General features: G+C 42.6%; 1 protein-coding gene across 1 annotated transcript in view; it reads left to right on the top strand.

Annotated features, from left to right (window-relative positions):
* The window catches only part of T265_00745 (hypothetical protein), a gene marked incomplete at both ends in the record, with an annotated part of 27553 nt that extends 24998 nt beyond the window's left edge, over positions 1 to 2555 (top strand). The window contains one exon of the mRNA XM_009164594.1: positions 2464 to 2555. Coding sequence (XP_009162858.1) covers positions 2464 to 2555 — 92 coding nt within the window. The remainder of the gene's footprint in view (positions 1 to 2463) is intronic.
* Between the last annotated feature and the right edge of the window lie 22880 nt (positions 2556 to 25435).

Here is a 25435-nt window from a genome sequence, read left to right as displayed (position 1 = left end):
TATTTCATTTGTCACGCGTAATTAGATCGATACACATCAACACTACGGTGATGGAACCTGCCACATATTGTTCCCACGTTCCAGGTTCTTTTTGACTGTTGAACAGTATGGATTTTCTGCTGACCTACCGAAGCCTATAACTTGATATTTACTTCATTATCGCCTACTTGATTATGTTAGGAGTTGTTTTATCATGATATGGTACCAAAGACCACCGGGTGTGCACGCATGTGGAAGCCTGATCAATGCCACCTGATGACACGCGGTAACGTCTAGTTTGCTAGAAGGCATACGGAACGCGTGAGCAATGTCCAAAGGTCAGTCCTATTTGAACTGTGTGCAGTGAGCATGGGATAAGACCGGATATTGTATCTTGGCTTAAGGTGGTGTGATGTGTCAGTTAGAATGAAACGTATCAGCATAACTCTTTGCGCGCTTGCATAGTTTCCAAGGTTGATTGACATCATGGAATGATGCTCGTTCGCATAGTGGAGGCATTTGGTTTAATCTGGCTAGTAGACGTCAGCAAGCTGACAATGACACAGCAGGTCTATAATCCACACATGCTGGGGCGGACTGATTAGTTGCGCCAGTTCTGCTAAGAACCAGGGACCTTAGAGCGAGGACAAAGCCCTGGATGGCAACCTAGGGGATTCTTTAAAGTACCACGAAGTTGATTAATGAGTAAGCCATAGCATACGACTGTTCTTTTTTGCTAATCGACTAATTTGCTTCACGTTTACCCAAACAAACTCTAAATCTGACTACTCCTTACATGCATATCGGCAACATTGGCAGCGTCCGAGTTGGATAAATTTAAGGAGCTACCGCAACAAGCATGACGGATGCTCATCTGTTGCTGACAGAAACGTACAAAACACAATATATTTCACTAAGGAAACTACTCACAAGGTTGCTGAAGACTCTTGGACAGCCCATGAAAACCGTCCAATTTGGGTTCAAATAGAACATAAGATTGATGGAAACTCAGGGGTTGCGCCCACCTGGTTTGCTTCAAGAGGGGCGAAACCGGGGCTGTCGAAGAGTTTTCAGCAACCTTGTGCGTAGTTTCCTTCATGAAAATACACTGCAATATCTGAAATATCGTTCTTAATGAAACATGAGTTAGCCTGTGTGAAGCACATTCAGTTGTGGAATATCATAAACGAGAGATTCATTTGAGTCTCTCGGGAAAAGCCAAATCGATTCGCAAATGAGAGTACTTCACGATACATTTCATTTTCACCTGAGGCTAGCTTGAACCAGAGAGTTTAATTTAGTAACCCCGCCGACAACAGGTAGCTTGTCCTACCACTAAACAACAAACATAGTGACAACAAAGTTGATTGCACCCGGCTTTACTTTAATAACAGCTTTCTACAATTTCATCACCTTATGTCTTAAAGAGCCATGAGTACAGTGACTACTAAGTTGTCATTAGTTATGTCGAGTTTTCTTTCTGTTTATTAGAAAACGTTGTGCTATGAATGAGACGCTGATCCATAACTTTTGAGTTGCTTCTTTCAAACGACTGCTTGGTCCTCCTCTAACATAGACTCGGTTTCACTCCTGTTGCAATAGCGATTTCATTATGCATCAACTTGTAGGGTAAAAACTGTGATGCATTTGCAAACCTGGATAAGTATCGCACTGTTTTCAACGTTTTTTATCGTCACTGAGGTTTGTGTGACCATCATTACAACTACTTGCACGTAGTAACTTTCACAAGGATCAAACTACCGTTACGGGTGTTATCGACCAATCAGTGATAAACAAACGACCCAAACACTAGCACTCATTAAAATCGAGGCTGGTTGTTAAACAATGTCTGTACAAAAGTCCAATGATTCTGTCAACAAGAGAATGTTTGGTGGAACCCATCGTATTGTGTGACTATCCCTTAGTTTGGTTTCAGACAGACTGCTTCCAATAACTGTATCATTCAAAGTACAGTCCCTAATCGGTTCATCGGTGGCTCTGCCGGTTTCAGTGAGATCTTCACCTCATGTTGTGTTACTATGAAAACCATTATGAATAGGGCTGTGACAGATTGATATGCCTCAATATGTAAAGATAACCTATTACAATGGCTTCACTTTTCGGTTAAGCCCTAGATTGCCTATAAAGGACGTATTCCGTCATCAGAAGACCAGGGATATGTTTCATCCAGTACAGAATGCGAATTCACTAGCCCACATGCTACCGTATTTAATGCACAACTTACGGCACCAGTTGAATAGCATGTTCTAAAACCGGGACTGCGGTCTGGAGCATGTTCTGATTGGATCTTTTTTGATCAATCAGTAGATGAAACTGGCAAAATTTCTAGCAGAAAACCAAGAGCGAGTTTTCCAAATGAATCTTTAAAATTTAGTGTGTTCTATTCACTCTGAAAACTGACGCGTCCTCTATCCTAACTGCCATGTAATTGGATGTTTTAATTCTTTTTTCTTTTTATTCCAGCAATGATATTCTTTTTTGCTCATCTCCTGTGTTCCAATACTCCACCGAATGCGTTGGATTCCTTTCAACTTGACCCTTCACATCCTAGTTGAATGACATTATCCTCACGGTACTTATTCCCAGAGAGATCAGACAACCGCATATTCAAGTAAAAGTGTTAGATATCTGCAACAGGTTATAAATCACAAACTGGGGAATTTAGCTTAAATTCTGTTGTGAAAAGGAGCAAGAACGTCTTTTAACAGGCGGGCTACTTATTCAGAACGGATAAACTGTTCGTAAGACGAGATAACTGGGAGGATAATATCTTTCATTAACCTCGTAAAAGCCTATTATGGGAGGAGAACTAACTCTCTAGCCATTGTGAAACAAATGACTGAGTAACGGCATAATTAGCTATCGTTGTGCAGTGCCCGTCAATCTCAAGAACAATGGTAGATTGACTTTCTTTCCCAGATTGGTTCCTCATAACCACTCGCGCCGACGGATAGCCATTCACAATGGATAACGCCAAATGCGGGTCGCACTTAGCCGCGTTTACACCTCCTCGAATCCCCCTGTGGTCAGTGTAAACTCGACAGGGAAAGATCGTGAGGTGAAAAGAAACGGGCGCGTGGTGACCTAGTGGTTAGAGCACGAATTTACTGACTGGAAGGTCCATGGTTTGAATCCGACCTCCGCCTCTCGACGCGCCCTATCTAGGCTTGGGTAACCCTTGTGCATAGCCATCAGCAGACCCAGCCGGTGGTCCATAACTTACAAGTGGATACAACCGCTTAACTGGGTCCCATGGTGCATGCAAAGGAGCAAATGGTGGCCAGCTCCACGCACGGGTGCGTCCCATACACGAATATGTGGCTAGCTAGTACTGGCCACCGTTATTTTTACGGCTGTCCCGCACTGTCCTCTTAGATCCTCACCAACCAACCACAAACTTCTCAAACTGAAGCACATTGGTCGAAAGGTTGGTACATGTGGGTGAAAGTCATATACCTATGGTTAGAAAACAGATACAACCTACCTCAGCGTCAGTACTTCACGAGTGAAATGGCTTGGGAAAGGAAATGTCTAGCAAGTCCACTCACTCAATCACATCCTGAGGTTGTGTAGGTCTTTAAGTTAACAATGGAGAGACAAGTTGAGTTCTGAAAAAAAACATGTCTACACCAGTAGCACTTCTTCAGATAGATATTTTCATGACCAACAACCGGAATGGCTGTTGCGAAACTCATCAAAGTTCTCCCTTCATTCTTTGATCTCCATGATCTCAGGATCATTCTCCAACCACCTGAATTCTAGGCTTTGAGAATCCGATCCAGTACCATGCCTTTCGCATGGCCCACTAGGTACAGCTGATTGCAGATCAACAGTGTTTCGACTGCATTTGTACTTACATTCCGATCCACGTTTGACGCATTTCATGGGCCTTCGGTGGAGTTAAACAGAACAGAAGCCTTTTAGAGAGCTTACTGCCTAACGAAAACTTCGTAGAGACGAAATTGGTCCCTTCTGTTTTGAGCTTCTACTACATTCACGATTATGCCAAGACAGCATGAGCGCAAGTTGCTGAAACGGTACAACATGCCGTGCAACGTTCGGTTAGCTGTGAATCACTGTGAATCTAACAAGTGTTCACCAAGACGCTAACAGATAGCAAAGCCATTTTCGTTTTTTGGTAAAAAAAATCTATCACGCAGCTGTCTAACCACATATGACTCATAAGCTCAAACATATTAGCTTCCTATTCAGAGTAGAAATATGTGACAAGGGTGAGAAAGTTACTCGGACAGCCAAACTGCAGAGGGATCATCGAAATTCCATTTCTTCCCATCGAATCAAAGGCTTTCATGGATCCCACGAGGGTAGGCTTCAACGAATGATCACATTTCTAAAATTTCGAAGCCTAATAGTAGCAGCGCTTCGTTTTCTCAGAAATTCACAGCCTTCCTGCGCGTGGATTTCTTTCAAAGTGTCCTTATCCAACTGAATCGGCAGAGTTTGAGCAAAGATTTTTCCGGCGCTACAGGTAGGCCAGTTTTCACGGCAGTTTTCACGTGTCCCCTAGGTCGTGCAGAAGATGTTCTATACTCTGGACAAGAATAGGGTGGAGAGCATTTTGTCAGTTTGGTGTTTGCGCTTACATCTTTGTTGTCCACGTGGGAACCAACGTTTTTATAATGATCGGACGGTGTTAGCGATGTTTAGTTTTCGAGTCAAGTCGTAGGGCCAAAGGACCAGCACCATTACTATTTTTTATTCAATTCCGAAGTCACAATAAACTTTTTTAAAGTTTATCAGTTTTTACCAACGGCAGCATTTAAATCATTGTCAAAAAATCCCCACTAGCTGGTACTGTGTGATTTTTTGGCAGCAGATAGTCAGAAATGCACCATTTCTCTTCAATATGAGAAACCGGGGGTGTGCGGACGCCCCTCAACTGTGGTGAAGCGCCTTCATTTGATCTGTGCTTGAATAACTAAGAAAGGCTCATCTGGATTCATTTGTGATCCTTTCAAATAAGTTACTGCTACACATACCTGTAGTATGTTTTGATACTCTTATTCAGAAGACATGTGGCTCCAAGGTAAAGTATTCTGATAGACTTGTCTACTCAGCACTATACTGTCATCATCTTATCATTAGGGCTTTCAGGATTCTTGCCTTTTGTTCTATCACCAGCCTCTTTATTCAACAGGATTCTGATGGGTCTTAGGTTCCTAGTATGAGCTATTGAGCGGAACCTTTCTGCCTACGAGTTAAACTCATGTCTGGTCAGAATGTAAAGGACTTAGTTGATCTAAGGTATCCAGACTATGGATCTAGGATGATTTGGAGTAGTTCACCTTCAATCTTTGAATTTTTGACCTTATTCACAAGGCACCGAATGGCTTTAGTTTCTTGAAAGCAACTTTTTGGAAGTCGGGTTCTGACTGAATCGACCGATGAAGGATGGCTCATCGTGAGCAGCAGATTGATTCAGCCGTCACGCTCGCGCCACAGTGAATAGTAAGACTTTTAGATCCAGTCATATTATCAATACACACTGTTTGTTGTCTGGCTGTTCTGCCCATAGGCTAAACCCGAAGGAACATCGAATTCAATCATTGTATCTTACAAGATCACTGCGGCACACCAACACAAATTAGCAGTTCTGGAGACTACTATTTACATGGTCCAATCTTACATCAAGAATAGACTGGGTTAATTTTTTCTAACTTTCCACTTCAATTCCGGGTTAGAAGTTTCACATTTATATGGCTCCCCGAGAATGTAGCACCGGAGAAATACGACTACATATGACACTGATTCAGTACTTAGGCAAGACTAAGGGCTATATAGAGGGATTTTATTGTTACCCACACATCCTAATATATTCATCAGTTCTCCCCATATAACAGGATTCTCAGTTTTTACAGCACTATAGAATGTACCTGGTATGACTGAACAGTAGTCAAACTGTTTACAACTCGACTTATGGGAGATAAACTGTTAAGTGTATTTGGAGACCCTTTGAGAAATCACGCTAAACAAATTACCTGGACAGTCACTGTTCTCAAAAGGCTGAAAAGCATGATTAACTATATCCACCCGTACAGTCCACCTGAAGCAAATTATTGAGGAATGTATTCGTACAAGTCTAAATTGGATGACCCCTCATGATTCACACCGCGCTCTTCGCAGAAAAAACGCACCGTGTTTATGATTTTTCAATTGACTTTTCCAATCTATAATCAGAAATAAATCTTGGAAAACCACAATGTGCTACAAAGGACTTGCAGTTCACTGGCCCTTGTTTCCTTTGTTAGATGAACACAGTTAATTTGCCTGTTCGATTCCTTCCACTCTTGAAGTTGAAATTAGATTCATCAAGACCTACTAGATGATTGGACGTGATTGGATGGTGAATCCCACGCGTTCGGTGGCTTTGGTGCACAAGTACTGACGTGGTAAATAGGCTCTGCCTACCTTGGTTACCAAAACAGTACACGGGCAGCTTTGGGTGACTGGAAAGTGATAACATCATATTATCTAGACGCAGCCTACTCTGACCCGGCTCTGTAGTCTTTCAGCACCATGAACTGTTTCTCTCAACAGGGCTTTGTCCTTACGTTCTTTGACATGAGGTTTCATTAAATCGCTTGAACATCATCGCGTTACGTCTAAATGTGGTGCCCGTACCTGTGAACTGCGGATGTTTGAAAACGATTGCGATTTTCTTCTTCGGTATGGGACAACTTTGATTCTCTGTCGATGCGGTAGCGATCCCAATAAGCTATAAAGTCGTGGGAGTGCGAAGTCGTAGTTTTCCTCAGAAAGCCTCATCTATACTTGACAGACGTGCAAAAAAAGGCAACTGGGGATCAAAAACAACATAGCGAAAACACACAAATTCAATGACCGTCTAAATGGATGTCGGATAAAACCAATCACACCGATCAAGTGTGTGATGGCAATCGTCTTTTCAGATATGGAGTAGTGGTGAAAAGCGGGCCTCGGATTTTACGGAATTCAAACCTCTCGATGACCAAAATTATGCACCTCTTATGAGCTCTAAAATGGGTAGGACTCAAGTTCGGTTCTCCTCCCCATCGGTGTGGACTCAGCAGAATAATTGCACAAGAACAGGAGAAAGGTTTTAAGGTAAGTGATGTTAACGTGAAATTAGTTTCCCTTGGCTTTTGTGATTTATCATATCGGGATGTCTTTTTGCTGGCTCAGAACAATCCCAGGAATGGTCCGGATTTGATGCCGCTAATATTTCTTTCGCCGATTTATTTCAAGTGTTAATTGTTTTTCTGTGTTTTGCGCTTTGGCATACAGGCATTTTACCATCTATTCGGAATATGATATATATATGTATATATACGTTAGTCAGTTCGTCTTATTCCCTTAGATCTACGTTGGTATCACTTGCACGCATGCGGCATCATATTCGTCCAGATCCATATCATAAATGGCTCTCTAAATGCGGACAGGAGTTCAGGTATATGACATCTGCTGACCGTCGGATTCGTTGGCAGTCGTTTGGATATATATATATATATATATATATATATATATATATCCCTCCTAGACATTGGTGAGATGCGCACTACCGACGTTGCCCAACACACATGAAACAAACGAGCAAAGACTAATACCCTACTCATGAGGTTGCTGAAATCCCTACGAGAGCCCATGACAGGTTTTATTCTTCTTGGAGCTAATCAGGTAGACGCCACTCCCTAGTTTCCTTTAACTTTATGTTATACTTGAATCCAAATTGCTCGTAAACGAGAGATTTAGCTGCGTTTCAGGTGAGTTTCTCGTTATCACCAAATCGGTACGCAAATGAATGTATTTCGATAAGTGTTCAGAGTTTCGCTACTTTTCTGTCCAAAATGACTTCAACTGTGGGCTGAAGTTTCAGTCTAATTGACGTCTTTCGAGACCATGAAAATGTACATTACTTTCATCAAACGCAAGAACCTCCACAGTAACACTTCTTGGAAATATTTTCGATATGGTCAAGCTTTTTGAACTGTTGTCCGGTGTTTAACTGGCATTTCAAAAGGTTTCAGTTGATTTGAACCACCGTAACCTTGTAGACAATGGTGTAGAGCTCCTCCAGGTATTGTGAGTGACAAATAACCATAAATTTTTATACATTACACAGGTACGCAGCAGAGTGGCAAGTCCATCTTTTTCCTGGGTCTCAACTATCGCCAGAAAACGTTTCCTGTTGGAAGTACATTCGTTTTCAACTAAGTACCGGACAAGTATTGACTCTAGGATAATTACAGACAGGCTAATAAAATAGGGAGGACAACTCAAAAGCAGTACCAATCGTTTCTCGCTGCTAATCCAGTGTGACCAAAGTAAGTAATGAGAAACATAACAAACTAATTTTCTGTCAGTGTTTGCTTAAGTGGTGACCCCAGTCAAATGAATCGACGGTGCGGGTCATCACGTGATGCATTTCTGGTATCGATCGGTGAGGTTGGCGGAAGCATCACATGCAACCAGTTTCGAGATGCGGATCAAACTACTACGCGATAAAAGTGCATTACTTCCTGGGGAAGTTAAGAAGTGGTTCCTCTTTTGAAACGCATTTCAGCTCTAATACGCTAGACAAAATTTCATTCAGTATTGTACCCCCAGTTACTCCGACCTCACTTCATCAGCCGATTTCAGTGTCTCAGGTTTACATCGACGTCAGGAGTGTGCACGTCAAACTCTCCCCTATCGAAAACCAATTGAGATTGTTCCATTATGCACAAACGTGCAGTGCTTAAAGCGCCGCTGATTAGAGATTCGTGAGATGCGCACTACCGACGTTGCCCAACACACATGAAACAAACGAGCAAAGACTAATACCCTACTCATGAGGTTGCTGAAATCCCTACGAGAGCCCATGACAGGTTTTATTCTTCTTGGAGCTAATCAGGTAGACGCCATTCCCTAGTTTCCTTTAACTGTATGTTATAGTTGGACCCAAATTGCTCGTAAACGAGAGATTTAGCTGCGTTTCAGGTGAGTTTCTCGTTATCACCAAATCGGTACGCAAATGAATGTATTTCGATAAGTGTTCAGAGTTTCGCTACTTTTCTGTCCAAAATGACTTCAACTGTGGGCTGAAGTTTCAGTCTAATTGACGTCTTTCGAGACCATGAAAATGTACATTACTTTCATCAAACGCAAGAACCTCCACAGTAACACTTCTTGGAAATATTTTCGATATGGTCAAGCTTTTTGAACTGTTGTCCGGTGTTTAACTGGCATTTCAAAAGGTTTCAGTTGATTTGAACCACCGTAACCTTGTAGACAATGGTGTAGAGCTCCTCCAGGTATTGTGAGTGACAAATAACCATAAATTTTTATACATTACACAGGTACGCAGCAGAGTGGCAAGTCCATCTTTTTCCTGGGTCTCAACTATCGCCAGAAAACGTTTCCTGTTGGAAGTACATTCGTTTTCAACTAAGTACCGGACAAGTATTGACTCTAGGATAATTACAGACAGGCTAATAAAATAGGGAGGACAACTCAAAAGCAGTACCAATCGTTTCTCGCTGCTAATCCAGTGTGACCAAAGTAAGTAATGAGAAACATAACAAACTAATTTTCTGTCAGTGTTTGCTTAAGTGGTGACCCCAGTCAAATGAATCGACGGTGCGGGTCATCACGTGATGCATTTCTGGTATCGATCGGTGAGGTTGGCGGAAGCATCACATGCAACCAGTTTCGAGATGCGGATCAAACTACTACGCGATAAAAGTGCATTACTTCCTGGGGAAGTTAAGAAGTGGTTCCTCTTTTGAAACGCATTTCAGCTCTAATACGCTAGACAAAATTTCATTCAGTATTGTACCCCCAGTTACTCCGACCTCACTTCATCAGCCGATTTCAGTGTCTCAGGTTTACATCGACGTCAGGAGTGTGCACGTCAAACTCTCCCCTATCGAAAACCAATTGAGATTGTTCCATTATGCACAAACGTGCAGTGCTTAAAGCGCCGCTGATTGCTGAATCCAAACACTCACGTTACTTGCACTTTGAAAATTCCAGAGTGAATTCTCCCAGACAACAGGAGATGTTAATAGTGCACTAACAGCGACTGTCAGCAAAGTTACATACAGGATGTCCCTAGTGCAAGACTGAAATGAGATGGAGTTTGGCGTGCGTGATTCTTCCCACCAGATACAAGTGAACAAGAACAGGTCAAACGCCAATGTTCCTACAAACAAGAGCAGAACAGTACTAAAGCCAAATTATCTTGCTTTAAACTAATTTCCCCCACCACATGTAGTAGTTACTCAAATATTGGGCTAAACATTTAGCCGAAAATTTCTTTTGCTATTCCCCTGTTTACATCATCTTCGGTATTCTCAGTGCCTGTATTTAATTTTATTCTGAACTGAAGATTTATTGCCACCTACTCATGACAGCAATCAGTATGACCGTAACTCTGGATGCAAACAGTACAACGAAATGAGCGTGATTTCACTGTTTTACTGAAAGTGAAAAGTGTACCATTGCCACGAGACACGTTTGACCTGGTCTGTTTATCAATCAATGCTGTCGTTAAACATGCACTTCATAAAGCATGAAATGGGAGCCGTGATGAATCAAGTGGTCGGTAGGCCTTCCGAAACGTCCAGCGGAACACTCACAACTCTCAGCCTTTCCTCTCTTTGCTTCTTCGGGTGCATCCGGCACACGTTGCTGTAGTACTGCTAACCAGCTCGGATCAGGAGCCTAAGGTCAGAAGTAGAAATCCAAGCACGTTCGAGGGTGTCCTCAGCTGCTGAGTCCTAATATAAGCGACGTTTGGATTCAGTGGTTCCCCCGATTCGATAAGAAATTAAGGGAACAGCCAAGTGATGGAATATCGGGGATTATTCAGAAAAATCGATGTGAACATAATTTCCGCAAACCATGCGCCAATCAAACGAAGAATAGGAAAGGAAAACCGTCAGAGGTTATCAAAATATGGTACGGTTTCTATGACCTACTTTCCGTCAATGGCTTATTGATGCTTTCTAGTTCTGCGAAACCCTGTGGATCCTCTACTTGCTACATGGGACATTAAAATACACGATTATGTATAAGTAATCTTTAGAGTCAAAGCCTCGGAAGAGGAGCAGAAAGTTTCCTCTTTGGTAACTGTTTCCTACAATACTACCGCTGCTTGTCTTCCGATGGCAAGGGAGAACCCTAATGTTCTGCCAGACGGATATCTGGTATTGTTTCAGCTATTTTCAGATGCCTGACTGAGCATTCAGTGAGGTCAGCCAAGACTGAAGTGTTTACTGTTGGGCCTAGATGTTGAAGTGTTCTTTACCTTGTTCATCAAGGGACTTGTCGAGTACCTTCTGCACAACATGAACTTGTTGATTCTTTTATCTAGTAAGTGCGCTGTTCGGGCGCTCTTCCAAAGTGTGACGGTGCCTTGTTCGTCGAGTAGATTGAACTTTCGAGTACTCTCAAGAATGCGAATGCGTCTAACCAGCAAAAAATGACTACTTAAAGCGGATAAGCCACTCCTATAGACTGCCAACTTAGTTGAGAAATTTATTCCTTCCTTAAATCAATCAATCCTACCACGTCTGCAAAGATAGGATCTATCTCCACACTTTAAGTCACTCCAATTTAGGTAGAATGGGTGTGATTTTTCTGAGGACTGGAGTGGAATATCATAGTAAAATTTTTACAGCTCATTACACTCCTCAGGGAGCCCTTGTAGCGCAACATTTAGAAAAGTCATTTCAACAGAAAATCCAGTTTTGTGATCCAGATATACAGAAGACTTGCTATAGTTGCCGTGTTATCCGTTGAAGGTTCTTGTGTGAACTGGATCTTTCAGCACCATAATCTTTTGATATTCCACTTTTTTCATTCGGTTCACAGAATTTATCTCTAATAAATTCGACAAAATTAATTGTTTTATCAACCCTTGGAGGACTAACATCGTAAAAACTAGGATTTTCCTACAATATTATCCATTTAAGCGGAGACTTGATGACTAAAAAATTAAGCGTTCCTATCTAAGAACGCCCGCTGTCGTGACATTAGACAAGACGATGAGAAGTATGGATTAAGAACACGTATTTTACATCCCAGAGAGCTAACTGAGCAAGCAGCGTCGTTTTCTTATCCTTCCCAGTAGAAGCTCCAGTATTTCGGTCAATAATAGGAGGGTAAGACAAACGCAGACACGCTGGAAGTATCCAGAATAACTATCCCAGGGCGTGACATGTGTAGTTACCAATTTAGAACTTGGCTTTGCAGCCTATTCCGTGAATCTTCTACATTAGAACCATTCTTTGGGTAGCCTAGTGGCTAAAATTTTCTACTGCGATTAATCCTGCTCGAATCCAAGCTTGGGTACCTCCAAAATGACTTTTGGTCCCATCTTTGAATTTGTGTAAACATGTTTTATTAGCAGATGGCGTAAAGGGATTCTACCACTGTCTTCGCCTCATAGCCATGCGCAGCAGGCGATGACGAAACTTCATGGGTCCGAATCTTGCCTGTTCTCCAACTTTACGGAGTAAAATTGGGTGGATACTCTCCTTCATTTGTGGCAATCCTCAAACTGTACATACACGTCGGTTGCGAATAGTGTACGGGGTGGGTTGAAATTTGTCCACGGTTCTTGGTGGTAAGCTGAATCGTCATAGGCTCCATCCCGTTAGCATTAAGGACCCTGGTGGGCACAGTAGGAAGAAATTCTCCTAACTGCGCGTGTTGGAGGCAGAAAAACGCAGTATATTAGAACATGTCTGTCGAAGATGACGTCCGCGAATAGCTTCCATCATGTATATCTCTCTAGACATCATGAAGTACTTAACTCCTCATTGCTGAAACGTGCATACGGATTATCTGAATGCAAACATCAACCAACTTTCATGCACACCTGAGGGGTTGGAGTCCGGGTCACTGAAGTGGTAATCCACTACCCCCCGGACAGAACAGGTTGTTTGCCCACTTGGAGCACTAACAACCTAGTGAAAGCAGCTCGGTAAATCGCTGGACTAAGATGAAGTAGCACGCGATTGGTTTCCCTTGTTGATGTCATGAAAGTTTTATTTCCAGTGATTCCATTTTTGTCTTCGTTAAGAATGAATCCTGGAAAGGTGTGGAGCACACTAATTAAATTATATCGTCGAATGCATTCAATCAGATGAGGAACTATCCAGAGATGTTTGTATTAGTAAGAACGTAAGTCCGTCTTTGTGTAACATATATCCATTGATTGCTTGATATTGCAAAGATTGAAGGCCATCACAAATGAAAACTTAATCTTTTCTCATTCCTGTCGTATAGCCCACAAAAGTGTATGGTGACAATGAAACTCCCGCTATGACACCGATGAGTGATCTTATGAGTCTGATTCAGCTTGGTGGGCAATTTATTGTGAAGGAGACTGGAAACCTGCCACTGTCCCAAAAATCAACAATTATTGGAACTGATTTGAAACTGATAATAAATCAGCACTCACCTACTTTCTGAAAGCTGTAACTGTTTCAGACTACTTTTCTTTGCCTTTCTTATTCGATTAGACTGAAAATCAGTGGACTTTAACAAGCAGAGTAATAGTACGTGCGAAATAATGAAGCAGCTGGAACAATCACCTCGTACAAAGTGCCTAATATCAGCTACATTTTTATCTGCTGATCATTGTGGTTACAATATTACTATATAGCACAATATTAATACAGTTTCTGCTATACAAGCGTTGGTTACAATGACTTAGGTGCGAAAACCTGGGCAAGAAAGTACATGCTACAAAGCGTCACAAAATATCAACTCACTCCGAATGAAGTCTGTTTTACCTGGGGTGAAATCATCGAGTACTGGGAATTAGATCAACACAGGACACAGGAGTAAAGTCAGTTTATCGTTGACGGTCTTAACAAACGGCCACAGAGACTGGAGCTTCATTAATTCACTTTGTGCAATCTTCCTTAGTTTAGTCTGCACTCACAAAAAGACCCGAGATCTGGCTTGAGACTACACTGGTTTTATTGTTCAATTATTGTTTCGGACCGCTATAAACGATATCAGTTGCACTGTGCTTTGTCCACCATACTTTTCCACACATTTGAGAGGGAACTGGTGCCCAAAACTTGCTATTCTTACTGATTTATTTAAGTTGACTAGGGAAATGCAATGGCTTAAAGTGTTAAGGTTACTCATGGCTTGACTCAAGCCGTTTATATCTCACAGGCAATTCAGCGTTTTGCCAAGAGACATGGACATGAAACGTGCTTTTGACAATTCACTCTTGCGTATTATGCTGTTTTCTTGTAAAGAAATAGCTCTCTGTTTTGAAACGCTCCAAAGCTGCTTACCGAATCCGTCTCCCTTTACGAGGCATGAGGCTTTTAAGTAAGGTGAGCCCAATCAGTTGAAAGTATTTAACGCAATCAGTCAGTCAACAGCGAAGGAATAAACACCAACCTGAAATGACCATCATAGAACACCGCGAGAAATGGTATAAATTGCATGCCGCTCTGTAATATCTCTTAGCACTGGTGTGATTATTTTTCTCCCTCTGAAGATCTTCCTCTAGAAATGGATGCTTCCTAGATTTGAGAATCTCAAGGATGTATGACTCTCCAGCCCCAACTAGCATTTGTTACAAAAAACTAAGACAATCATAGTGACGCTATCTCAATACAACTCCGAAATCAAATCTCCCTGGAGATTCGTGCGATGCACACTGCTGGGGACAATGAACTGAAACAGGTGGACGATGGTTCTTGGCATAGGTTCGCTCTACTCTCAAGACAAAAGTTACTTTGAATGATTCCAACACCTCCTCATGCCATCAACAATATGGGATTGTCTCCTATGCATATCTGAAACAAATTTATGTACGACCATTACTAGAGTGAACAAAACTTTTACTATAGCAGGTAGGTTAAAAACTTTGTCGTCAAATGAAAACAGTTTTTCCTTTTGTGACCACTTTTTCATCACAAGACTTCATTTGATATGTGTGAACCTCGAAGCTGATCTGCTTGTCATGACACTACATCACGCCACAACAAACGTTAGAACGGCTGACTATCATAGTCTTCCTAACAAATCATCCGTGAACCACCAAAGCGTACCCACACCGTGGCGGCCTTGAAAACAACGCTATGATGATTTTCCTGTCCTCTAAGGCTATTGGTAATCCATTGATTTACCCTTCATGACGAATAACAAAGATTTTTGTTGTATCGGTCGTCAAAACTTGTCCTGTGCCTAGCATCTCAGTTTGAAAACTGCAGCTTGTGTGCACTGATATCTTTGGTTGTATGTTTATTTTTGAAGATGTCCTATTTCTAGAGCGCAACGCTTTTTTCCATGGAGAGAAGTAAGCCCCATCATTACATCACCCAGAGAGTCAAATGCATAGTTTCAGTAACAAAAACATAAAACATCCGAACTTTCCCTTAAACCCATGCTTTATGACAGTATTTCATAATGTGACAAACATCGTCAACTTGAGTGTCTGATCTAGGTTGATACGAACGATTCTTTCCATCCGCGAATTTCATCGACAGTTTTCTCATAAAATGTGCTAAGATTCAGCGGAAAAGCAGATGGTCGAGTTCCCATGTTTTTGAAGACTGATACAACATGAAAACGTTTTCATTGCAAATTGGGCTGTGATGGACTGGTGGTCGTATAGTTAAAAGCTCAACAATAAAATTCACATTAATGATGCAAACTTGAGGCGGAAGGAAATTTGTGTGTGTGAGCTTGTGAGCGTGAGTGGATGATCAGCACAAAAACGTGGGATTTTCAAACTCGGATACCATCGTTAATGGTGGGAATAATTTTGATTGTATCTTTGTGTGGAGAGATGCAGTTTGGTTCAAACTAATCATAGCTTTGTGGTTTCATGCATCCGAGTTGACCTTCATCCATATTTTAGGGCCAGAGGTTACCTAAAATGAAGATGCGGTGGGAATGAAGTTTACGCTATGAAAACAATGGATTGATATATACAGTTTTACTGGCAGAAAGAAACGCTTTGATCCTAGGAATATTTTCACGTCAAGTGAGATTTTAAACCCTTCCGCTGTGGTTGTACCGCAATCCCTGGACGACAGTGAACTTTTTGGATAAAAATGCACATTTAGCTTCACGTAAATTCTTGTTCAGTAGTCGTTAGTCGCAATTATAATAGCTATACGTAGGCTTAGATGCTTTAAAGACACCCAGACCGAAACTGAACGATTATTAGGGTCCCTGACCAAGACCTGTGATTCAGAAACCCGACCACAAAGCAGCAGCGTTTGGCGAAAAACGCAAATCCAAAAGCATCTTCATGGAACACGGCGCCACGCGTTTAACCCCTCAACATGGAGGATAAAGAAATTGTGTTGGTCACACCTCTAAACATTGACCTACCTAGAGAGAGAAACCCCGTGGGTCTTGGACGGACATCATCCAGTTCGGCTCAGTGGGTCACAGAGGCACACATACCGTCGCACAATGGCAAGGTTTAGTCCCTCCGTGACGGCAGTGAAGCCTCAGTGTAAACAATGATGTTGTTGTATTCGGGGACGATGGCCACTTAACAATTTGTTAAAAAGTAGTAAGTCTGGTCATTGACTTGTTCCCTGAGCTGGACAATTTGATTGCAAACGTTTCATCACCAATCGATGTGACATCATCAGTGCGTTATTGGGGAGCGTGGTGGTGCGTAGCGGTGGGTTGGTGGTTGTGCGTTGACTAGTGTTACGTGTGTGTTAATACACGTGCTGCTAGCAGCCGGAACACTCAGGCAGTACCGAATATTGGATTCACAAACAAAGAAACAAGGAACAACTTGGAGGCAAATCACAAGTCACAAGCAGGGACTCGAAAGGTCACTCCAGCATCTACCAAATTACGACGGCAGGGGATTCCAAGATCAAAGGTCACGTGGGCATCGGTGAATGGGGACACAGGACAACGAAGCAACCAATGAAACCGCCCGACCGGACAACTAATTGCGATCAAAGGTTATCCCCTGCTAGCAGCACGTATATTAACACACGCGTAACACTAGTCAACGCACAACCACCAACCCACCGCTACGCACCACCACGCTCCCCAATAACGCACTGATGATGTCACCTCGATTGGTTATGAAACGTTTGCAATCAAATTGCCCAGCTCAGCGAACAAGCCAATGACCATCTACGCTACCTGAGCTACCGACATTTTCCTCTATAGAGTAGTAGGTCTAGTTAACACTCATGTTTAACCACTGGGATTATTGTTCCAAGATACTGGAAACCATTCAAGGCAAGAATGATTTGTTGGTGTAACTGTCATTACCAGTGCCTTTGGCAGACAAACATGAGGCAGTAGTAAGGCTTCAGAAAATTGCGCTAACTGGCCGCTAAGTGAAAAAAACATTGAGATGAAAGGGAACTATTAGTTAAAAATGGCCACAACGATTAATTACTTGCCGCAAATCACTGATCTTCACATAATATGGGATTTTAAACAGCTGTTGCGTATTATTCTGGTTGATTTAACCTAAAATCGATCTAAAGGTTCTTTGCTGTTCGCCAGGCTCTCCCGGAAGGTCTCATAACATGAATGAAAGATGTGGTCGACGAAGTCTCTACCCCATTTGAAATCTCGTTTGGCGCTCAAAGGTCAGTGTTTTGCACTTTGCTCTATGATGACGAAATAAAATAAAGTCCACAGAGATACCTCACTGGTACTTACTCTCTCCAGTTGCCTTGCATGGTTTTTTCGCTTCAGATAAACGCAAATAGGCTAGGCAAGTACCGGCTGAGGAATCCAGCTGCGGCGAATTCTTCGTTAGGACCAGGACCACGATAACGCTTGAATGGAGGTGTACAGTCGGACATCTTTAAGGCTGACAGAATCTCCACATTCATAGTTTCTGTCTCTTTTTCAGACCGACAGTCCGGATGGCAGGGAGAAGACGGCCAAGTGGATTTTTTTTCAAGCATTTTGCTCAGCGTTCAAACACTTCCCTTTGCTGGGTATCTGCAATCGATTGTTATCCTTGATGGTCTCATTGACGTATCAAACGAATGAAACACAGTAATGTCTTTGGAATCTGCCCATCCTCCTCCTTATTTTATCTGGCGTCTTGTGATGCAACGGTTCGTATTGTGTTTGCAGCCAGAAGAAATCTGTTACCGGTCCTCCAGAAAGTGATTTCTCTCTCAGCGACCACGTGCTTAGGTGAGGTTTGTCGTGTTTTACTGAAGTCAAAAATTCAGGTCTTGGGTAAAGATCACTAATGACCTTAAAGATCCGACAAGGGACCAGCAGGCAGGTGTTGGATGAGCCGTTTATGATAGATTTGCATGGCTTATGAGTCCGCTAGCTTTTCAATTTCTAGGTGAGGTACGCGTTTCTGGTCTGGACTTGAAAAAGTGAAACAGTAACGGACAAGTGCATGATCAGAGTCCACACAGGTATTCCAGCAGGAGCTCTAGGTAGTGATCAACCCTCGCCAATTGTGGGTATGACGTCACCAAATGACTTCCACTGTCCTATAAGTCGGTACTCAAATGAACCCGCTGCCATCTGTACACACTGGCAGTGGGCGCTCTCCGTTGTCCTCATGTCTATCCGAAGACGATCGTCGAACCAGGCCTCAGCACTGTTAAGCCTACCCATCTGGGCGTTCACGTCATTCACAACGACGCCTGCATCTCTGTTCTGTTGTAAATTGCACCTAGGAAATCAAAGAGGCTTTGTTGTATAGATTCATAGCTGTACTCCATCGGGCAATAAGCCGATACACTAAGCAGATAGCAACAAACCTCTCTTTCTCCATAGTCTTCCAGAGAATTCGCTAAATGAAATTCGTAGAGGTAACCACCAACGGACATTCAGTCGAGCATCAACGCATCCACTCTCCGACTCAATACAATACCCACCCACCCTCCGGCATATCCAGCTGCAGCGACCTCCGACTCAATGGAGGTGCGGAACCGGAAGCGAGAATAGGTCAAGAGAACAGTCTGTACAGTTAAATTATTGCGTTCTGGGTACTTCTATCTGACAAAGAGCATGCATTACTTCAGAGAGAATCCATGTTACAAGAAAAAGTCACTTGTTCCGTTTTTTCTATGATCCTAACTAATGGAGGACGTTTAGATGCTTCAGCTAAGCGTGAAGCAAGAAGAAGATAGCGATCACTTTTAGTGCCGAGAGCTTCAGAGATCATACTAACATTAAGGTGAGGCAGAGGAGGAAGGATCATGTAGAAGTGTAACAAGGGATGCTTCAGTAGATGTTCGCCTCCGCTTAAACTGTTATATACGACAATTTAGCCGACCTGGATAATGACATTGGGTGGCGATCTGCAACTGCAGCGTTTTTTGTATGTGGATAGGGCACCCACACCTACATTGGAGGACCAGAATAATCATGAACCAGAGCTTTTAGCTCAAAATCCCGACCGCAAGATGACGGGTGTGCCCAGCATACTACTGTCTTAGTACAGGTATTTTAGGGATGAAGTTGCTCTGTCAGTGCCAACCAAATGTTATGGGGAAATCTTTGGATATCAAAGTGGGACCCCAAAGTATAACTCGTTGGGGGATAGATGTACACATAAGACCACGAGTCGATGATATCTAGTCTCTTTGCAACCACTCAGAATCGTGGCTAACAGCTGGACCAAGAAAGAACTCCAAAATTTAAAGTACTGATTTTCTATTTAAGGGGCATATACCCTATGGATCGACATTACCATGGCTATTCCTGGTATAAACTCTCGATCAGTATTGACAGTTTCGTTAAGATGACCTATTGTTATTGAATATCTGGATTACTCGTATGAGCGGTCACCACGAAGTTAAAGCTCGTTGCCCGCTCCAAAACCGTTCGGTCCGAAACCGTTTTCCAGAAGCCATGCTGTGGATAATTCGGGGTCTACCCTCGCTTCCAGAGATCTATTTGAGAAGCTATCCTGTCCCGTATTTTGTGGTAACGAGTGAAAACAAATACGTATCTGAAAGGCCCGTCTTTAATGTACATTCTGACAGTCTAAGGCGTTACAACTTGATATCATTTGTGTGAGGTGAATCGTAAATTAGGGCTAGTGCACTCGAGGTTACCGAAATAAACGTGTGGGTTGCTATGTTCCTTTTCGCGCTTTACTGCCCTCAACGTTCCAGTTGATAAAAGCACCATAATGCTCCATTCTGCTGTACATCTTTTCTTGCTCACACCCCGTTTTTTCAGGTCTGCTGTACGATAGCAGTCATATGGCATCGTAAAAGAAACTTTTTTGCCCCGAATTTCACCGATAACACCGAATAACATTAGGATAAATGTTCTGGCAAAAACGTAATGGTTTGAATTATCCATAAGTTTTATGGTTTTTCTCCATCCATAGCTGACATTAACCACTTGTATGAAAGTCATTATTTCCCTGTCACGCATGTACAAACATATGTTGGTCAAGCCAAGCTACTAGAATGAGTTTGGAACCAGTTGGAAAGTGATTGTTTCAGTAGGGTTTTGTAGAGAATCGCAGAAGCTTCAAGTATTACGCCAGCAGACCTGAAAGAGTTAAATAGCCTAAAGCAGGTGGGCAGCATAGTGATTACAAAGGCGGATAAAGAATAGGCTACTGTTGTTATGAACAAGAGTAGTGATCTACAGAATGTCAGGCGACACCTAGCTGATGGTCCTTACCGGCAGATCGATAGTGGCAGTATCACGTTTTTACCGGATCAGAGTAAACTTGGAGTTGGTAGGTGACTGTGGTTCGTAATGAACCGTCTATGGAGGGTTAAGTTGCATGGATTGTACCCTGAAAGCGCTTTACTTTGCTTTACTGCCTACCTAAAATCCATGAAGTAGATGTCAACGTGAGATTTACAGTACGCATAGTTTCTCCGCTCCATGAGCTTGACGGTTATTGGCAAGCATCCTAAAACCGGTTGCCGGAAAATCGAGTACTCATACTGACAGTTCATGTGACTTTACCAGCAAAGTCACAGGTTTCCCCGTGGAGCCGGGCGACATTCTTGTGTGTTTCGATGTCAACACGAATCTCTTGACAGAGCTTAACGTAAGTGGAATAGTTAAACCATACAGGCATACCTGAATCTGACCTACTTGGTTTCTGGCTCTTTGCTTTTTGCTCAACAACGAGATCTTGCAGTGAGATTTCAGTATATCCTGTTTGGGCAACTATCTTTATGCAACAATTTTTAAACAGGAAACGTTCACCATATTCCCGTACCTATTGATATTATTTAGACGACTCTCGTGATTAAACCAGGACTTCAGAACTACCTGAATGACCTGAATCCCCACATCAAATTTGTCATCAGATGGAGTCAACTTTGAGAAAAATATCCTTCTTAGGTCGTATAGCACTGTTCTAGAAGCCAACTGATCTGGTATGACTCGCCCACCCATTCTAAGTCAGTCTTCGCTAGTATGGTCTCATCAATGTTCAGCCGAGTAAGCACCCTTTGTAGAGAAAAAACTGACTGGGTAGCGGTCCAGAGTGAAGTAACGAACAGAATTCAAGGAGGTCAATATCCAGAAGGTCTGGTTGGGCATCAGTTTAGAATGGTGTTTATTAATGCATTTGGCTAAATACCATTGTGAATGGACTAAGAGTGCTGTTCCATGTAGAACAGAGGCATCCGAAGTCATCAGAAGGATTCTTACCACTGCTGACATAGGAGTGGTGTTCCAGAAGGGAAGCACTCTGTGCTCTGCACTGGTCCAACCAAAGGCTCGTCTCCTGCAGAATAAAACCAGAGATTCTGCAAAATCAAATGCAGCGACTGCACTAAGCTTTCCAATGTCAGGAATGTTAGAGAACATCACACTAGAATCGGTGAGCACAAATTAAAACTGAGTACACCACCGACAAACACAGGTGAATGTCAAGCAAAACTGAACGGGACGTGCACTAGGTACGGAGCACAAAATGGATTTGTAAAACGCCAAACCTTTTGGGCAAAGACTGTTTTTCATAGATCAGAATGCGTGGGACTGGCGAATTTGTGAAGGGCGGTTTTAGGCAATTTCAAGTGACACGCGGTCGCGTCCGGTTATCGACAGAATCATCAACAGAAGTAAATAGGAAGTGAAGTTCATGGTCTAATCCGACAGAAGTCTAAATTAAAAAAAATTCACCAGTGACACAACGAATAATATTCGTTTGAACCGGAAGATCAAGGTAATTTGAAATTGCCCCAATCCAACAGCCATAGACAACCACATTGGTCGGCACGACCTTTCAGCTGACACTCACCACTGACCTAGTATGCTAACTGAAGGAGATCATTTGGATTGATCCTCCATTCGTCTCAAACTCGATCAACTAGATGACCTATTCACTTAGCCTGATAAAGCCTGTATGTCAAAAGTTATGGGTTTTTCAGCGCTCAAACCACCAATTGTTAAGTAAACCCTTCTGAAAATCAAACAAACTATTGCATCCATTTATACGCAGAATGAAATCAATCTCTACCTTGATGATATGGGATTGCTCGTTTTTGTTTTTTTAGTGAGCACTTTGTAAATAGGGTACCCTATGTTTGATGGGTACCCTCCGAGAGAATTAAAGCATTGTGGTTAACCTGACTTCTGGTTTATTGAATCCACTGTGTTTGTACCAAATACGCTACCCTCACTTTGGACATATCTGAGTTCCGCCATTTGCCCGGAATCAAAGCTTTGATAGCATGTTGTGAGAGTTCAAATCTCCAGGTTTACTCTATTTACTAGGTTCAAAACGTCAGAATTAGATACTGGTCCGTTTAAGACCTATCAACTGTATCCTACAAGTAACAGCTAAAATGTAGGCTTCCATAGAGGATGTTTACCCGGGTCCCACAACCGTGAACTCAAATCCAGTTCTGTAATCCCGCCTTTGTCCTGAAGTCGTCAGCAGTACCTGTTTTGCAGTAGCTCCAAATTCATTAGTAAGTGGCAGTTTACGTAAGCAGTGGACATATATATTCATAGCTACCACTCGTTGGTGATTGGCTCATACTGATCCTCATGATGGGAGGCGAGATATGACGTTAAAACTGAACTAATGGACAAATTAGAGTATTCAGAGAACATCGCATAATATTCTGCATCCAACACATTTCCCACTCAACCACGCACTGACGATATCTCCTCGACTGAGGACGAAAGGTTTGCAAACAAATTTCCAAGCTCGGCGAACAGATCAACTATCATCTGATCAACCGACAGTAAACACACCCGAGCTACACATCTTTCGACAAGTCGACAACATTTCCACTCTGAACTGAACTCAGTCTTTAGTGAGATATTCTACCATGCATGTGGCATAGATCTGCAAGAGGGATTTAATTCTCTGGGCGTTTATCCGCTGTATACCTCTAGCGTCTCCTATTGACAGACAGAAGACTAGTAACGCCCAAGTTTCTTAATTTAAACTAATTTTAATGATTACTAAGCCACGCCCAATCCATAGGTCCGTCGTCATGGAAAATGCATGCCAGACAAGTAAAACATTCGTTTTAGGGGAGACATTATCATATGTCTAAGCTAAAACAGGAGATTCTCGAGGGAAAATAGAACGACACAGAAACAACCTGTTACGTGCGCATAACACGTTTTCTAATAAAGATATCATAAACTGGGAGATCAGTTTCAGGGTAGATCGTCCGTCTGAGATTTTGAGATTAGGAAGGACCTTGATAGAAGTAGCCACCTTACTTCGTTGCCTTCTTTGAATCGTCTCATGGAGATAAAATTATAACAAGGCTCGTAATCCACTACTCATAAGGTTGTTGAAAATTCGTCGGTAGCTCACGACCGTTTCGCCCTTCTTTGGGCTCATCAGGTAGGCGCAGACCCCGAGTTCCCGTTCACCTTATGTTCTACTTGAAAACGTATTGCACGAAATTAGCGAAAAACACTCATTTACCAACTAGTTTGGTTTTTCGAGAGACTCGTCTGGAACCCAGCTGAATCTCTGGTTTGAGGTATTTCCAGGCGACTGAATGTGCTGCACCGGGACGCCTCCTTTTTCAGTTGCTGAGATATTCGAGATATCGCGGTACATGAATATTTCCCCCTGAGAAGGACGAAACCGGTCGTGGACTGCCCACGAATTTTCAGCAACCTTACGAGTAGTGCAGTACGAATATAAATGTATCGCGATATCTCGAGTATCGTAGTGACTGAAACATGAGGCAACCTGGTACGGCACATTCAGTTGCCTGGAAACGTCCCAAATGAGGGATTCAGCTGGGTTCCAGGTGAGTCTCTCGAAAAACCAACTTGGTTTACAAATGAGCGTATTTCGCCATATTAAGGTTCTTTTTTCATGCTTTGATTTTCCATGAAAATTCAGTGATTCCAACTTGTTAAAGTAGGAAGAGATGTAGATGGTTGTGGGAAATGCAGAATTTATACCACTCTCTTTTGACCAGTTCTTTTCTTGTCCTGTCGCAACTATTCCGGTTAATTCACTCCATTAGAGCTTTCCTCTCAATAGATTTTATCGGCAATGGATAGCCTCAGTCCTGCAGTGATCTGAACTCGCGACAGCCAACACGGGAAATGTGCGTGTTACCATTACTTCACAAACACCTCCGTCCAAAAACCCAACCTTATCGTGATGCGAAGGTAGCTGTATCATAGCAACACAGTGATCTGTACTGACAGACTCGTCCGTTATCCAAATAGCCTCTCTTACCAGTTAGGTCACCGGATAGATGTGTGACAAACACACCTTCCTGATCACCCAGATTTAGGTTGGAACAAGTGTGACTACCTGCCCCATTAAATTTAAATTACTGTGGTGGTCTTATGACAACCACTGCCACATAACTTTTTGTCAAAGGCTTTGGTTAAGGACCCTAGGTTGAGGGGCTTTTGTAGTACTCTAGTACATGTATAACCAAGGACTATCTTCATGCCAGATAGTGACATCAGTAGGGGCATTTTATTCACTGGATAAAGCGGGGTCCAATAATGGAGAGTAATCTACTAGATCCTCTTACCCTTGTTTATTATTCTGTCTGACCTTTCACTCCCGCCCCATGTGACAACCACCCTTCCGCATGTCACAGTTCTCAGCACGTCAGCAGTCGAAACTCTTCATTAACCATATCAGAAGGAAACGTATCAACACCTACAATGAGCTGCTCTGAAAGCGGTCATTGTAGAAGATGGCAATTTTGAAGTTAGCAGCCGCCATACGTTGTGTGGATAAGGAAGTTGGTCGGACCGGTAAACTCAAAGAATGGAGGAAGCTGCTGCAGCGGAGCATGCACAAAATGTGTTGCGGCTAGTCCCCAAAACAAGGCCCAGGACACTCCCTGTCAGTAGTTCGGTCAAAAATGCTGCTGAAAAGCTAGTGTAAATAAAATCGGCATCTAGACCACCGGGTGGGATGTTTTCAAGCAGTTTATTTAGTTGTCAACTTCTTGGCCTGTCATTCACCAGATGCATTCAGCTCGAGCCGTGGTATGTGGGCATTGGTCCTCCA

This window comes from Opisthorchis viverrini, assembly GCF_000715545.1.
Source record: "Opisthorchis viverrini unplaced genomic scaffold opera_v5_7, whole genome shotgun sequence".
NCBI classification, from domain to species: domain Eukaryota; kingdom Metazoa; phylum Platyhelminthes; class Trematoda; order Opisthorchiida; family Opisthorchiidae; genus Opisthorchis; species Opisthorchis viverrini.
This window is presented reverse-complemented; position numbering and strand designations above follow the sequence as displayed.